We start from the raw sequence: 17,369 nt of genomic DNA, 5'->3' as shown, positions 1-17,369 counted from the left end.
CTAAACATGAAGTATGGTCCCCACTAAGGTCCAGGCCGGTCACTTGCATTATCTCTCACTTAATCTCTGTGGCAACTCAAGAAGCAGTAGAATTAACCCCATTTTACAGAAAAGAACAGTTGAGCCTCAAGAGGTTATATTACTTGTTGGAGGTCACATGGCCAACTTTATTCACTGTAGCACACTGTCTCTGGAGTCCTAGCCATAGTTCATTCTGGATACTTGCAAAGGTTTAATGAAGACATTTAATATATAGTTGAATGGGGGAGAGAACTTCAGATACTGACCCCTAGCCTGTTTCCTCTTTGTGGGTCCCTTGGTCCCAGCTCCTGCCACCCTGCAACATACGCACAAACACATGCACATGACATGCACACACAGGCAGCCGAACTACTGATATGAACTTAATGCTCATTTGTATATAATTTTGTATCCAGTTTTATTACTCATTAGATGCCCCAGCATATGTGAAGCCTTCCTGAGCTACCCTGCCCTCCTTACCTCAGTATACTTCACACTCTAGTTTTTCCTCTCTTCCACTTTGCTCCTTTTAGCCCTGACTTTCTTCCTAAGAGGTTCTAATTCCCAGTGGATTAGGTTGGGCTGGGCAGCCTAGAAAAAGTCCTTATGGGATCTGTGTCAGGAATCTGATCCTGCTTCCCCGGGTGGTGGGATAGGTGGGAGAACAGAGGCCAGGATGAGAAGGTATAGGGTGATTGAGCACCATGGTGATGAGGGCAGGGCCTGAACAGTAGGCACAGGCAGTATGGGAAAGGGGCGGTTGGTATGAACTTTATGAAGGATGAAAGCAGTGGTGGGATTCAGCGGTTTGCACTGGTTTGGCAGAACCAATACCTCATTTTTGTTGAGTTCAGCTAACAGGTTCTTAAAATGGCACTTGTAATCACTGTTCTCTCTAAGGTGGGGGCCTGGGCAGCTGCCCAATGTGGAAATCACAAATTTACATTCCTTACTCTTTTGTAATGTTCATCTACGCAACAGCGTATTCTAAGCACCCGTAGTAATGTTCATTCTGTTCATGGGTGAAAAAAGTTGCAGGTGAGGATGCCAATCAAGAAGCAATATGGAAATATCTTAAATAACAGTTTTATTTTTTTTCAGGTATTATTTAATATTTTTTCATTAATATTTTAAAACTTTCTTATAATTTGGTTTTGTGTACCTCTTTTATTGTTATTTAAGTATTAAATGCATGAAATAATAAACTACCTTTTGGTATATATTTTTTTACACTTAAAACAGTCATTAGGGCAGAGAACTGGTTGTTAAATTATTTGAATCCCACCTCTGGATGAGAGCTTGGTGAGAGCAAGGACTTTTGGGTTCTCTTCTGCATCTTAGTGCTGTCCATTGTGCTTTTCTAGATTTCCTTGTTAGTGCCTTGTACAACCTTCTTTCCCAGGGTAAAGGAGACATGGGAAGAAGCTGTCAAAGTCGTGCTGGGACTTAGAATGGGACCATGGTACTAAAATTGAGCTTGCTGGGGGTCTCTGTCCCTACTGCCTCTGCTGTAGGAGACTGAGGGTTTCATCTGTGATTCTGCCCTGGCTCCCACCCCAGCCGCACCCCTTCCCCAGATCTCCATTTCTTACTTATGAAATATGCATGGAGAACAGATGTCCCTGCTCCCGTACTGCCTGCCTCCCCCCACCCCTTGGGCCAGCCCCCACTTCCAGCTCCCATGTGGGGGGAGTTCCCAGGTTCCTCTGCCAATGGCTGCCTGGCCTGCCTGTTTAATATTGATGAGGGGGGGGAGCCTGGGTCAGCCAATGGAGAGCTGAGGGCGTGTGTGTGTTTATCTCCATATATATATACACATATGTAGGGCTGGGCCACCTCAGGTGTGTATGTGTCTGAGTCTCTGTGTGTGTGTGAGTGTGTGAGTACTGGTGTCCCCAGTACCTGGCCAAGCCCACCCCTTCCTCGTGGGTCTTACATCCCCATCATGTGTACCCTTCTCATCTGCCCTGGAGCCTGTACAGCCATGCCACGCTGCCCCCGAGAGCTCTAGAAAGCTGGTCACTAACTTTGCAGATGGATGAGTTCTGAGCAGCCAGAGGAGACTGGGGCTGTCACCGCTGCCCCTGTCCTGCCAGCTTGGATCCCCTCACAGAGTCCTCCTAGGTAAAGGGGGAACCATGGGCTGGGAAGGGGTGGGCGTGTCCCTCCCACTCTGGCTCAAGTTCCCTCCGGAGCCTCCCTCTAGTTCTGTCTAGTGTGCTGTGTCTTTCCGCCCTGAACCTCCCTCTTACCCACTTCTCCCCTTTGACTCTGTGCCTGCCTTTTCTCAGTCGGGTTGGGAATAGCAGAAGTGGGGCATGTCCTGGATGTTTGGGATTGCTGCACCCCCTGATCCTCGGAGCCTGGAACTTTGAGACCAGAAGTGGCTTTTGGAGTGAAGACTCAATGGGTAAATAGAAGCTGCTGCCAGGACTGGAGCTGGGAAGGATACTGGGGCCAGGTGGAGATGGGGCAGGGGTCAGGTTCAGAGCAGACAGGAAGGGAGGGCAGGGCAAAGTGATCAGGGATGCAGACATATTAGGACTGGGCAAATGGAGAATTGGGCTGTGAAAGATGTGTTGAGAACCCCACTGCTGGACTCCTGAAGCATGGGGATAGGGGAGTTGGGGGACTGAACAGGTACAAAAGGTACTGACTGTGGGGCTCCCCACACTCCCTTCCTGTTCCTTTGGACCCCAGAATATAGAGTTCTAAATTTCAGACTAACCACCTTCCGTTATGTGTTATGGTTGTGTGTGTACATGCCAGTCAAATATTGATGACCTCGTACTACCTCCCCAGAGCTTAGTAACAATTTGTCAACTACAATTGAGCTTGTCTTCTGTGCAGTGGGATGGGGCAAGTTTGGGGGTTCCTGAGCCCTGTGAGGGTGTCTATCAGGGAGGAGAACCAAGGCTGACGAGGAAGGGGTGATGGTGACTGTGAGGGAGTGTCAATGTTTCTGCTTCTGGCCATTAAGTCCAGCTGAGCTCACAGTGAGTGGCTCACTGTTCTTGCTTAACACCCCTTAAAGCAGAGCCCTTTCCCTAGCTTTCCCAGGCCATGTTCCTGCTGCCTTGCACTGACTGACCTCCTCTGGTCCCAGAGACAAGCAAACCCTAGCCAAGCACCATAATGGTGGACCCAAGAAGCTGTCCACATTGTCCTCTGCAGGCCATGTATGAACTGACCGTGGACTGTGGGAGGGTGCCAAGTAGAAAGCTGAGTATGTGCCCTTTCTCCAAGCTTTCTTGCAAAGGAAGGGCCAGAGGAAGGTCTGAGGTTATTGAGGTCAGAGCTAGAGCAAAGAGCTGGTCCTGAGCTGGGGAATCATAGCCAGAGGAGATCCTTTTCCCTGACTCTAGTGGACAGGGTGGTAGGATCTAGTGTCTGCAGTGGTCGTATGCAGGAGTGGGGTATGGGCTGAGAGCCATTTAGCTGAGGCAGCTGTGCCGAGCTCCATATGTCCCAGTCCACTCTACAATGGGCAATCTGTGTGTTTATTCCAGCCTCCTCCGTATGCCCTCCCCGCACAAGGATGCACGGGGGCCCTGGGGGGGAGGGAATCACAGGGCCAAGCCTTGACGTTCCCACCTCACTGATAAAAGTTCAGAGTCATAGCCAACTCTGAACTATGGAGCTATGGCTTTCGTCTCGCTCAGATTATTTTTCTTTTCTTGTTATTATTCAAAACATTTTTGTTGTGGTAAAAAACACAACATAAAATTGACCATTTTAAGGATTCAGCTGACCAGCGTTAAGTATATTCATTCACATTGCTGTGAAACAGATCTCCAGAACTTTTCATCTTGCAAATCTGAGTCTCTACACCCGTGAAATAGCACCTCCACTTCCTGCCTCCCCGCAGCCCCTGGTAGCCACCATTCTATTTTCTGTGTTTGTGAAACTGACTTCTTGGGTACTTTATATAAGTGGAATCATATATATTTTTTTGTGACTGGCTTATTTCACTTAGCATAATGTCCTCAAGGTTCATCTATGTGGAAGCATGTGACAGGATTTCCTTCCTTTTTAAGGCTGAATAATATTTCATCGTATGTATATGCCTCTCTTTCTTAAACATTCATCTGTCAGTGGATGTCTGGGTTGTTCCCATATCTTGGCAATTGTGAATAATGCTACAGTGAACATTGGAATGGAGACACCTACCTCTTCAAGATCCTGATATCAATTTTTTTTTCTAATTTTAGTTCTTTTGATTATATATCTCTAGACTGTTTTCAGTAGTGGTTGCACCATTTTATAGTCCCACTAACAGGGTGCAAGGGTCCCAATTTCTCCACACCCTCAATACTTGTTACTTTCTATGTTTTTGTTAGCATCCATCCTAATGAGTGTGAGGTGACATCTCATTGTGGTTTTGATTTGCATTTCTCTAATGAACCATGTTGAGCTTCTTTTCATATATTGTTGGCCATTTGAATATTATCTCTGGAGAAATGTTTATTCAAGTCCTTTGCCCATGTTTTATTTTTTAAAAGATTTTTATATATTGATTTTACAGAGGGGCAGGAAACAAGAAGTATTAAGTCATGGTTGCTTCACTTCAGCTGTTCATTGCTTGCTTGTTGTGTGTGCCTTGACCAGGCAAGCCCAGGGTTTTGAAACCACGACCTCAGCGTTCCGGGTCGAAGCTCTGTCCACTGTGCCACCACAGGCCGGGTCCTTTGCCCATGATTTAATCAAGTTATTTGCTCTTTTGTTATTGAGGAGCAGTTCTTTTTTTTTTTTTTTTTCTTTTTCATTTTTCTGAAGCTGGAAACAGGGAGAGACAGTCAGACAGACTCCCGCATGCGCCCGACCGGGATCCACCCAGCACGCCCACCAGGGGCGGTGCTCTGCCCCCCAGGGGGCGATGCTCTGCCCATCCTGGGCGTCGTCATATTGCAACCAGAGCCACTCTAGCGCCTGAGGCAGAGGCCACAGAGCCATCCCCAGCGCCCGGGCCATCTTTGCTCCAATGGAGCCTCGGCTGCGGGAGGGGAAGAGAGAGACCGAGAGGAAAGCGCGGCGGAGGGGTGGAGAAGCAAATGGGCGCTTCTCCTATGTGCCCTGGCCGGGAATCGAACCCGGGTCCTCCGCACGCTAGGCCGACGCTCTACCGCTGAGCCAACCGGCCAGGGCGAGGAGCAGTTCTTTATAATATTCTAGATTTTGGCTCCCTTATCAAATAGGTGATTTGCAAGTATGTTTTCCCATTCTGTAAGTTGCCTTTTCACTCTGTCCACTTTGTTCTTTGATGCACAAAAGTTTTTAAATTTTTTTTTAGGTCTACTCTTTTTTTAAAATACATACTTTTTAATTTTAGAGAGGAGAGAGAGAGGGAGAGAGGGTGAGAGAGAGAGAGAAGGGGAGAGGAGCAGGAAGCATCAACTCCCATATGTGCCTTGACCAGGCAAGCCCAGGGTTTCAAACCGGCAACGTCAGTGTTTCCAGGTTGATGCTTTATCCACTGAGCCACCACAGGTCAGGTCAAAAGTTTTTAATTTTGATGTAGTCCTATTTGTCTATTTCTTTTGCTTTTGCCAGTGCTTCTGGTGTCATATCTACGAAATCATTGCCAAGCCCAATGTCATGAGACTTTCCCCCTGTGTTTTGTTCTAGGAGCTATATATAGTTTTAGGTCTTACATTAGATCTTTAATCCTCTTGCTCAGTTTTATCCTACCCCATGTCCTCCGCATCACCTTCTCATTCCTTGTTGCTCACCTGCATTCTATTGCTTCTTATTGTCTTCCCTCCTACTCCTTCACATGCTCCCCTACCTGTCCTCCCTGCTTCTGCCCTTCTTACCCCACACAGCACTCCCCCTCCCCCAGGCCTTCTCAAACCTTCCTTATGTTCTCCTCCTCTCTGAGCTGTCCCTCCTTCCTCCCTATCAAGTTCCTCTGCTCTCTTTCAGGCTCCCAGCTGGAACCCTGACCATGAAATCCTGAAGTGGTTCTGACTTCTCCAGCTCAGTGGCAGACTCCACCACTCCAGGCCCTTCCTGCCTCTCCCACAACCAACTTTCAGGCTCCGAGAGGGAGGGGTGGGGAGGAGATCCTGATCTCACGGGGCAGAGGGTGTCCACCATGATGCTCAATTCAGACACCATGGAGCTGGACCTGCCTCCCACCCACTCTGAGACAGAGTCAGGCTTCAGTGACTGTGGGGGTGGGCCAGGCCCTGATGGGGCTGCGCCCAGGGGTCCAGGAGGGGTCCAGGCCCTGAGCCTGGAACCAGGAGAACCTGGCAGGAAAGACCTGCAGCACTTGAGCCGGGAGGAACGGCGGCGCAGGCGCCGGGCCACAGCCAAGTACCGCACGGCCCACGCCACGCGGGAGAGGATCCGTGTGGAGGCCTTCAACCTGGCCTTCGCGGAGCTGCGTAAGCTGCTGCCCACGCTGCCCCCGGACAAGAAGCTCTCCAAGATCGAGATCCTGCGTCTGGCCATCTGCTACATTTCCTACCTGAACCATGTGCTGGATGTCTGAAGGCAGCCCGGATGCGTCACCTTCCTTGGGCTTTGCAAGGTTCCTTCTCATCGCCCACTGGCTAGAACAGCCATCTCTTCCTTGAGCCCTGTGCCCTGGCATGGGGTCCCCAGGCCCAGGCCCAGGAAACGTGTTGCATCCCCCACTGGTCCTGAAGGCTACTTTCTATTACCCACCCAGGCATCCTCGGGCTGGCTGGTCTGATGGGCACCTTATGCAGTTTGTGGTTTGGCCCCAGCTGTTAGAAGTGTTAGTATACAGTTTTTGCTGGACTTACTAAGCCCACCACATATGCTTCCCACCCCCCAGCACTCTCATGGGCTGCTGTCTCTTCTACGCCACATCCAAATTTTCAGATACCTAGACACACCGCTATCCTCTCTCCACCCTGTTTCAGCTTCTGCCATGGTAGGAAGTGGGCATCAGCACAGGAAGGGGGCAGGCTGGGCTTAGCGTGGGGTGGGCTTCTTCCTCAGAGACTAAAGTCTAGTTTGGCAGAGTGGTCTGGGGAGGAGTGGTCTGGGGAGATAATGTCTGCGAGGGAATCTCAGTAGCTGAAATTAGGGGGAAAGTCTTAGTTTATTATTATTATTATTATTATTATCTTATTCCTGAGGATGCAGACCTTGGATTTTACTTGATAGTGAGTGCCTTGCCTTCTCTGAGCTATTTGGCATGCCCCTTCAGACCCTTCCCACTCCTACCATCCCAATTTTCTCCCTCCCTGGATGCAGAGCTAGAGAATGAGAAACTAGATTCTGGAGTAGGGAATCATGCCCCCAACTCATCCAGGGAATGGGTGGGCCAGATCTCACATCTGCTTCCTCCATTGCAGCCCACCATGAAAATGTGCAAACCTACACATCCCTCCTTTAGATACAGGGCAGTGCCCATCATTGCCCTCTGGGAATGCTCAGCTCTCCTGGCCTTAGGGCCTATTTATTACTTTTTTTATTCTTCCCTGAGCTGCCTGTAGCAAGGGAAGAGACACCCACCCACCCCATCCTCAGGCTTTCTGCCCCACACTGGAGCCTGGGGTGCGCAGTGGAACAAGGGCCCCACGACCTGTGTAGAAGAAGGGAGCCCACTGCGCTTACCATGCTCCTTCTCCCTCACACCAAACTCCTAGCTCTACAAGGATATTTATTTATGTATTTATTTATTCAACTATTTATTTACTTATTTATTTATAAATATTACTATTTATTGCAGAGTTATGCACTTTGGGGTAGAGTGAGGTGGGTCCTGGTAGCCCTAACCGGGTCTCTCTTGCTTCTCCCCTGATTACTCCTTTCCCTTTCGTGCTTCTTCTACGACTCCAGGTGTGTATGGGGACCCCCTTTGCTCACCACACCCATACCCCTTCCTCAGATCCACTGTCCCGACACCCTCGTCCTCTGGGATGGGGACCCTCTCCCAGCTCCAGGGCTCCCAGATTCTTCCTCGGCTCCCTCCATCCCCAGACAATCCCATCCTGTCCCACCTGTCTCTTTTTTCTCTCCAGGCCTCCTCCATGACCCTCGCTTCTTCCTAGTACCCCCAAGAATGGGCCCTAGGGGTCTGTGTCCTATGTCCTATGTATGACTGCCTCCTGTTGCTTTTCCAATTTCATACTAAAAAAAATTAAAATGACCTCGTTTTAGCACCAGGTATGGTTTGGATCATTTGACTAGGTTGGGAAGGTGGTGTGAGGGTTATGGTAGGGTGGGCACATAGAGTTCTAGGCCTTGACAGCTCTTCCAGTGGGATCATGAGAGCTGTCTGGTAGGCACATGCAGACAGAAAGAAGAAGGAGTCATTGAGTAAAGAGGTACAGAGGAAGGTATAACACACAGGTTCCAGACCTCCCCATCTAAAGTCACACGTACCCCCATCTTGGCACTCATTGAGTGACACTCTGATCTCTCTCAAGTGCCTCTGCTCCAGCTCTCTACGGGCCTGAGAAGGAGCTGAGTGCCCCAGTGGACTCTAAGTTAAATATGTGCCTGTGGGTCCATACTCCTGGCAAAAGCCATGGCATGAAACATTGTCTTCCCTGTTATTATCTCTAGCTATTTTCATCTGAGATGAGCACAGAATGAATGACACTGGCAGCAAGAGGGGTTTGAGTTAGACTTAGGAGACTTGATACCTTCCCCATCTGAGTTAGGTTGAAATGTGCTCTGCCCAGAACAATGCAGGAGGGAGCGCTAAGCTGAGGTCAGGGAGAATCAGAGGACCACATGGGGCAAGAGTGGGAAGAGAACACAGAAAGCATTGGATCCAACAACTTTGTTTGAAGGCAGGTTACTGCTGTCCACAAGGGCGATGGGATTCACACATGATGGTGGACTGGGACTAGAACCTGGGTCTTCCATTCCTGGACCTGAGTGCTTTGTGCCACTCCCTGCGCAACAGCCACAGTCCCCTGAGCTCCCTGCTGCTCTCACTCTTCACTCTGCGAGGCTGGAAAGCAGAGGGGTTACTGGGCCCCCTCCTCAGGGATCCCTGCGGGCCTGCGGATGGGAAGAGGGGGCAGCTGCAGCCGTTCTAATGCTAGCTCCAAATTTCTTCAGATAATCGATTGGCCTCGCTGTTGCTGGGCTCTGAAGGACAGGCGAAGAAGGAGGTAGGTAGTGGAAGGGGGAAGGGAGAGGGGATCAGGCACTGGGAAAGGAGACTGTCAGGGAGAGGGAGGCCCAGGCTGAGGGATGAGGGGAAAAGGGCGCTCCAGGACTAACACGGAGGAGGGAGGAAGGGAAGCCTGGGAGAGCATGCCACCTTGGCGCCTTCGTTTTCCATCCTCCAAAACCCAGCAAATGGGCCAGTGGGGTGAGGGAGGGGCAGTTTGGGCACCAAGTGAGGGGGTTCTGGCACCTCATTCCTCCCTTCCTCTTCCAGTCCCTTCTTAGCAGGCCATACCCTTTCCAGCTGTTCATGCCCTCTTCCACCTCTAGTTACCTAGTTACCTAGGCCCTGACCCCCTCCTGTCCTGTCTGTCATAACTGCTCCCCTGTGCTCTTTCTGTTAGCAAACCCCACCCCAATGACTGAGCAAACAGCACCTTGGGGTTTGAGAGTGGTGGGGGGGGACTCTGAGCTATTCCTTCCCCTCAACCCCTGCACACACACACACACACACACACACACACACACAGTTTGTGTAGGCTGCCAGGCAGATGGTCCCTTTGTGCCCACACAATGGAGGCCCTGCCTGTGCCCTCTTCCTTGGTTCACCCCACTTCCTCCCTTCTGTGTCCCCAGTTTGGTGTCCACCTTCTTCTTTGCCTTCTCTCCCTCTGTGTGGAAGTCTCCTTTTATCATGGCCTTCATTTTTCTGCCTCTTTCTTGTGTCTTCTCCTGAGCTCTTGAAATCTGACTGTGTGAGGATTGCGAGCAGGAGAAAGAAGCTAACAGGAGACTCACTGTTCTTGATTGCTAGTTTGGAGAGAGAAGGACACAGGCATAGAGGAGTGAGGAGAAGGGAGACAGTGTGGCTGGTGGCCGGCAGCAGCAGCAGCAGCAGCAGCAGCAGAAGCAACATTGTGCTAGGGGGTGAGAAAGTGCACACCTGGCAGCCATAGCACGTGTGTGACTGGGCTCCATACTCACCTTTCCTCTTTGTGCCACAATGGGCAAACCACATGCCTCCCTGGGACTCAACTTCCTCATCTGTAAACTGAGGAAGATAATAAGATTTGCCTCGCAGACTGTTAGGAAGATTAAATGATTGCATCTTGGTGGTGCTCAGTGCAGTAATTACTCACCAAACGTTACCTCAGGGGCATTAAGCAGCAGGACCACCTGCACTGCTGTACAGTTTGTGCATTTATAGGTGCTGAGCTATGGCAGTGAAGGGACTTGACATCCAGTCCCTGCTCCACCAGACCAGTTGTGCACCAGTGAGGTTGTATGCACCCCCTTGAGAGTTGCCTGGAATCAAGGTCCGTATTTCCTGAGCATCAGTCACAAATTCAACAGAACATTCAGGAGTCCTGACCACCTTGGAAACCAATGTAAAGTGGGAGAGAACAAGAGGCTGTGGAAACATCAGAAGGAAAGATCCCTCAGGTCGTGTTCTCTGGAAAGTTGGGAAGAGCCAAACTATGAAATCTGCTAAACTGAGAATAGACACACTGAAGCTGAGGAGAAGAGGGGTGCTGAAAAAAACAGAAAAGAGGAGAGACCTGGGACAGGGGTGTGATCAGAACATTGTGTTGGTCTAAGGATTTCTGGTCCTTGCGCCTCCTCCATTCCCTCCCCTAAACAGTTTCTATGAGCCTGGGCTGATTATTGCTTGTTGAACACTGTCCCCTGCTGGCCACACGCAGAGAGGTTCTCACTCTTCCCCCTTTCTGGCTGGGAGCAGCTAAGAAACTGAAAAAAGATGAGACCGGGGACAGAGGGTGAAGTAGGTGTGTGTGTGTGTGTGTGTGTGTGTGTGTGTGTGTGTGTGTGTGTGTGGTGTGTGTGTGTGTGTGTGTATGCGCGCGCGCGCTCATTCTGTCTCTGGAGATTGCTTGCCTGCTTCTGTGGTTGCTATGTGCGTGTACATCAGTGTGTTATTTTTGTGTCTTTTAATGTAGGAACCTGAGTGATAGCCACCAGCCTGCAAGCTGTTTCATTTCTAGAAGCCTTATCCTTCCCTTTAGGTTTTAATTCTGTCTTTCAGCTCCATCAGCCACAGGGATATTTACAGTCTTTTGCGGGCTTCTGACCTATTTTGTACATTCTAAGTTCAGAGCCTTGCTTAACATGGGACTCTTGGACCTCCACAGAAGGGCTTCCAGCTTGGTTCCCAAGAGAAGAAAGAGGACATGGAGGACCCTGAGATCAGAGCCTCTTTGCTACCATCTTCCATTTTATCAGTAGGAGCACTTAAATTCCAGCTTTCTTCTTTTATAACTTTGTAGCTATCTTCTTCATTAGTCAGTCCCATTTTATTCAATGCACTATACATTCATTGGATAGCCAGTGTATGCCAGGCACTATTCTAGGTTCTGAAATACAGACCCAGATTCTCCTTACCATCTACTGGAGAGGTGGTGTGGGCACACAGCCATGTAAGCACATTAATATTTTGGCAGTGAATAAGCACACACAAGTAACAGAAATCATGCCAGGAAAGAAAGATTAACTCGGAATGTTGATGAGAGAGGGAGCAGGTAAAATCTGAGTTGGGATTTTAAGATTGATGAGGTTTGCCAGGTCTGAAAGGGTGCTAGCAGAGAATTCTGTGGTCTGCTGTCAAGACTGCTCTTCACAAATTTCCTCCTTCACTAGACAGGAGCACTCACTTCCTCAGCTGCAGGAGTGCAGGCTCACAGGGGACCATCTCAACTTGACAGTCCCTGTGGAATTACCAGAGGCCTCTTCTGCAATGAATTTCAGCTTCTCTCTCTGTTTAATTCAGCTTTTGCACACTTAACAAGTGTTCCCAGGAGCACGCCAAGAGCACTCTCCTGCATACAATCTGTGAGTGAAAGAATCTGTTTCCCAGGGAACCCTACTTAAGAATGTGATATTCCAGGCAGGCAGAACAGGGATAAAGGTATGGAGGACTGAGGAGGCTTGGGGAGCAAGAGCTCACTATAAGCAGTTTGATACTGTTAGGACATAAAATGCAAGGAACTGGTGGGACAGGAAAGCAATGAAGAATGTCCTGGAGAGGTAAGCAGGGGCTAGGTCAGGAGAGGCAGTTATGCTAGGGAGCTTGTACTTAGCCACATAGTTATGGTAAACCAGTGAGTGTTCTTTTGTGTGTGAGTGTGTGTGTGTGTGTGTGTGTGTGAGAGAGAGAGAGAGAGAGAGAGAGAGAGAGAGAGAGAGAGAGAGAGAGATAGGGACAGATAGACAGGAAGGGAGAGAGATAAGAAGATCAATTCTTCATTGCAATACCTTAGTTGTTCATGATAACTTTGTCATATGTGCCTTGACGGGGGGGGGAGGGGCTGCAGCAGAGTGAGTTACCCCTTGCTCTAGCCAGTGACCTTGGGCTCAACCCAGAGACCTTTGGGCTAAAGCCAGCAACCATAGGGTCATGTCTATGATCTCATGCTCAAGCCAGCGACCCCATGCTCAAGCTGGTGAGCCTGTGCTCAAGCCAGATAAGCCCACGCTCAAGCTGGTGACCTCAGGGTTTCGAACCTGGGTTTTCTGCATCCCAGTCTGATGCTCTATCCACTGCGCCACCGTCTGGTCAGGCCAGTGGGTGTTCTTCAGTAGGGAAGATAAACACCATCAGATTTACATGTGAGATATATCATTTTAAGGGCAGTTCTGAAGACAGACAAGTAAAGGTAAGATCTGCACATGAGACAGTCTTAGGAAGCCATTGCAAGGTCACCGGAGAGAGAAGATAAGAATCTATATTTAGGCAGTGGCTCAGGGAATAGAGAAAAGAGGACAGATTTAAGAAAGCTATTTAAATGGTAGAGTCAACAGGGTTTGGTGATTGATTAAATGTGGTAGGCTAGAAGAAAGATCCCAGGTTTCTGACTTGAGAACCTGAATAAATAATGGCCACATTCCAGAATGGACCATATAGAAGGAAAAACTTTGTGGGGAACTGTGGTAGGGATGGTGGCAGTTGTGATGACATAATAAGGACAAATTGAATGAAAACTGTTTTGTTTTTTTCCTATCGAGCTGTCCAGAAAGAAGTGCCTCTTGGTTAATAGATGAGGAGTTGGACCTCTCTTCTAGGACTTTCCCAGGAATTTTCATGAACCCCAAACTGGACTTCTCATTTCCTCCTCCCCCAACCCTCTTTTTCCCTTGGTGTTCTTCTCATTAATATATGGCATCGTCAGCATTCAGTTGCCCTGCCTATTATACTCTTCTTTCCCTCACTCTCACCTCCAGTCTATTATTGACATCTATTTATTTTTCCTTTGAAATGTGACTTGGAACTGTTTCTATATTTCTACCCATAATACCCCTGCTTTCCTTCATCAGAAGTATTGTAGTTACTGAGCTGGTCTCCTTGCCTCTTGGCTAACTCCCCTTAAATTAGCCCTCCAGACAGCAATCAGAGTGACCCACCCAAAATACAAATCCAGGCCCTGGCTGGTTGGCTCAGTGGTAGAGCATTGGCCCAGCATGTAGAAGTCCCAGGTTCAATTCTCGGCGAGGGCACATAGGAGAAGAAGCCCCTATCTGCTTCTCCATCCTTCCCCCTTTCCTTTCTCTCTGTCTCTCTCTTCCCATCCCACAGCCAAGCCTCCATTGGAGCAAAGCTTGGCCCAGGTGATGAGGATGGCTCCATGGCCTCCTCTTCAGATGCTAGAATGGCTCTGGGCGCAACGGAGCAACACCCCAGATGGGCAGAGCCTCGCCCCCTGGTGGGCATGCCGGGTGGACCCTGGTTGATTGCATGCAGGAGTCTGTCTGTCTACCTCCCTACTTTTCGGAAAAATACAAAAAAAATACAAATCCAATCAGGACAGTTCCTTTTATTGTCTCTCCATTATTTCTAGAATAAAATCCAAATTGTTCAACATGGCATAAAAGTTCCTTAATAATGAAGCTCCTGACAGTCTGTCCAGCCCCACCTTCCATCCATCACCAAGCTGTGCTCTAGTAATCAATGGAACTCAAAGCTCTGTCACATTCTCTATTGTCCCCTATTTCTGTGCTTGTGCTCACAGGATTCCTCCTTTTATTTCACATAGATAAATCCTACTAATCCTTCAAGATAACACAGATATCCTCTCCTCCAGGATACCACCCAACTTGGTGTACCTTCCTATATCCCCAAGCTTGGCTCCTTCTGGCCTCCTTAGCTTTGCATGCATATCTCTATGATTGCCCACCTCACACTGAATTTTACTGAAATCATCAGTCATTTCCAGTGTGACCTGGGATGAGTTACTTAAAGTCTCTGAACATCTATTTCCTCATCAGAAACAATATATAAGACCCTTAGTCCAATGCTAATGCATAACAAAGCTTAGTAAATGATGTTATCTTCCACTTCAATTTGTTGAATTTTCCCCAAAACCGCCTTTTACTATTCACCTGAGAATATGGATTTGTTCATATATTACAGTCCATTTGACATTTCAGATGGAGTTCTTATACCTTATTTCCCTCCAGAAGTTGTATCTTATCTTTTAACTTCACTGCGAGCCATAAGATCACTTATTTTAAAAAAAGTTTAAAAAATTACCAAAGTAATACATGTCTATTGCAACAAATTCAAATAATACTAAAATTCATAGTGTTAAAAGTAAATGGCATCTTGCAGGAGCCGTGCACTAACCACAAGGAATGATGTTTCGTGGACAAGCTAAATTGGCATTCAAGAGTAGGACTCCTGGTTTCAAGTTCAAAATGGTGAAGTAGGAAGATCCTGAGCTCACATCCTCTCATTGACACTAACACTACAACTACGTATAGAAGAGCTATCTCTGAGAACAACCTGACTACTATCAGAACAGATTTTCTACAACTATGGATATAAAGGGAAAGACACATCGGAATGGGTAGGAGGGGTAGAGACTAAGTCTAGTCAGGACTTACTCCACTCCACACTCCCCACGTGGTGACTCACAAGTGGGAGGGACATCACAACCATAGAGCTTATCCCTGAAGAGTGAGGAGTCCAAGCCCTAGCCTGGGAAACCTGCACCAGAAAGATGAGTGCCCATAACATCTGGCTTTGAAAAACAGTGGGGCCTACATCTGGGAGAAGCAAAGCACTGTAGGAAACTCGGGTTGTGTTCTTTCTGAGTCCTGGGACAGAGGCAGTAGTTTGACTAATTTTAGGGTGTGTGCTGAAGAAACAAAAATCTGTTGGAATTTTCTCCTTAGAGGGGCTGGTGTGTACCATTTCCCCCTCTCTTTTTATAATCTAGCTGGTCTGACACTGGCAAGCACCATTTCTGACACTCTCCATTAACCTTGCTAACTCTATTTACCCCATTCTCACATTTCCCTAAAGATCCACCCAGGCTAGCACTCCTCCAAAGTGACTCTAGTTTTGCCACACACAGTGGGTGATTTTAGTTGACACCTGCACACACCAATGTGTCTGCAACAGTGTGGCTGAGCCTCACAGCCAGTCACACCAAAAGCGTGGCCTGCACACTAGTAAGCCCATGACACCTGTGTTCAGGCCTCACAGCCAGCAGGCCAGGGACCAGCCTTACCTTTCAATATGTCCATAGAAGTTGTGGCCCAGATGCAATAGAAGTACACACTAGTCTACCCAGGGAACACCTCTGGAGCACCTGGCTCTGGTGACAAGGGGGGGTTCCACCCCTGAGCCCCACAGGACACCTAAATAAGGACACTTTTTCAAGACTAGGAGATTTAGTGTACCTACCTAATACTTAGAAATAAACAGGTAAAATGAGAGAAAAGAATATGTTCCATACAAAAAACAGAACAAAATCCCAGGGGAAAAAAAGTAAATGAAACAGAGGCAAGCTGTCTACTAGATGAAGAGTTCAAAGTCATAATCATAAAGATGTGGCCCTAGCCAGTTAGCTCAGTAGTAGAGCGTCGGCCCAGCATGTGGAAGTCCCGGGTTCAATTCCTGGCCAGGGCACGTAGGAGAAGCACCCATCTGCTTCTCTACCCTTCCCCCTTTCTTTTCCTTCTATCTCTCTCTTTCCTTCCTGCAGCCAAGACTCCATTGGAGCAAAGTCGGCCCAGGAACTGAGGATGGCTCCATGGCCTTTGCCTCAGGTGCTAGAATGGCTCTGGTTGCAATGGAGCAATGCTCCAGACGGGCAGAGCATCGCCCCCTGGTGGGCATGCCGGGTGGATCCTGGTTGGGCATATGAGGGAATCTGTCTCTCTGCCTCCCTGCTTCTCACTTCAGAAAAAAAAAAGTAATAAAGATGCTCATTGAACTCTGTGGACAAATGGATAAACTCAGTGAGAACTTCAACAAAGAAATAAAAATTATTAAAAATGACCTATCAGAACTGAAGACTTTAACAATTAAAATGAAAAGTAGACTGGAGAAAATTGTCAGCAAATCAGGTGGCACAGAAGAATGAATAATAATCAGGAAGACAGAATAGTGGAAAACATCCAATTGGAAAATAAAAATAAAGAATTAAAAAAGGAATGAAGATAACATAAGGGCCCCTTGGATAACATCAAGTGTACTAACATTTGAATAATAGGGGTCCCAGAAGGAGAAGAAACAGAGAAAGGAACAGAAAATCTATCTGAAGAAATATATGGTTGAAAACTTCCCTAACATGGTAAAAGAAACAGACATCCAATTCCAGAAAGCGGAAAGAGTTCCAGACAAACGAATCAAAGAGACCCACACCAAGACACATTATAATTAATTTTTTTAAAGTTAAAGAGAAAAATTTAAAAACAGCAAGAGAAAAACAACTAGTACATACAAGGGAATGCCCAAAAAACTATGAGTTGACTTTTCAACAGAAACTTTGCAGGCCAGAAAGGTGCAGTTATATATTCAACATGATGAAAAATAAAAACCTACAACCAAGAATACTTTACCAGCAAGGTTATCATTCAGAATTGAAGGAGAGATCAAGATTTTTCCAGACAAGCAAAAGCTAAAGGAGTTCATTACCAGTAAACTGGTATTACAAGAAATGTTAAAGGGAATTCTTTGAGTGGAAATGAAAAGACCAAAACTAGATATGAGAAAATATATTTTTTAAAAATCTCACTAGCCTGACCTGTGGTGGCGCAGTGGATAAAGTGTCGACCTGGAATGCTGAGGTCACTGGTTCAAAACCCCAGGCTTGCCTGATCAAGGCACATTTGAGAAGCAACTACTACGAGTTGATGCTTCCCATTACTCCCCCATGTTTCTCTCTATCTTCTCTCTAAAATCAATAAATAAAATCTTTAAAAAAATAAAAAATCTCACTAGCCAA

General features: G+C 47.7%; 1 protein-coding gene across 1 annotated transcript; it reads left to right on the top strand.

Annotated features, from left to right (window-relative positions):
* Window positions 1-1,935: 1,935 nt before the first annotated feature.
* NHLH1 (nescient helix-loop-helix 1) lies at window positions 1,936-7,026 on the top strand. Its single transcript, XM_066255165.1, has 2 exons — window positions 1,936-2,145; window positions 5,944-7,026. Exon 2 carries the CDS (start codon window positions 6,116-6,118, stop codon window positions 6,515-6,517), a length of 402 nt encoding a protein of 133 aa, XP_066111262.1. The 5' UTR covers window positions 1,936-2,145; window positions 5,944-6,115; the 3' UTR covers window positions 6,518-7,026.
* The last annotated feature ends 10,343 nt before the right edge of the window (window positions 7,027-17,369 follow it).

This window comes from Saccopteryx bilineata, chromosome 2, assembly GCF_036850765.1.
Source record: "Saccopteryx bilineata isolate mSacBil1 chromosome 2, mSacBil1_pri_phased_curated, whole genome shotgun sequence".
Classification (NCBI taxonomy): Eukaryota; Metazoa; Chordata; class Mammalia; order Chiroptera; family Emballonuridae; genus Saccopteryx; species Saccopteryx bilineata.
The sequence above is the reverse complement of the archived record's forward strand: the minus strand, read 5'-3'. Positions and strand labels throughout refer to the sequence as shown.

Excerpts from the sequence above, each read along its gene's own strand:
- NHLH1 (XM_066255165.1), top strand. The coding sequence starts at position 6,116 with ATGATGCTCAATTCAGACACCATGGAGCTGGACCTGCCTCCCACCCAC.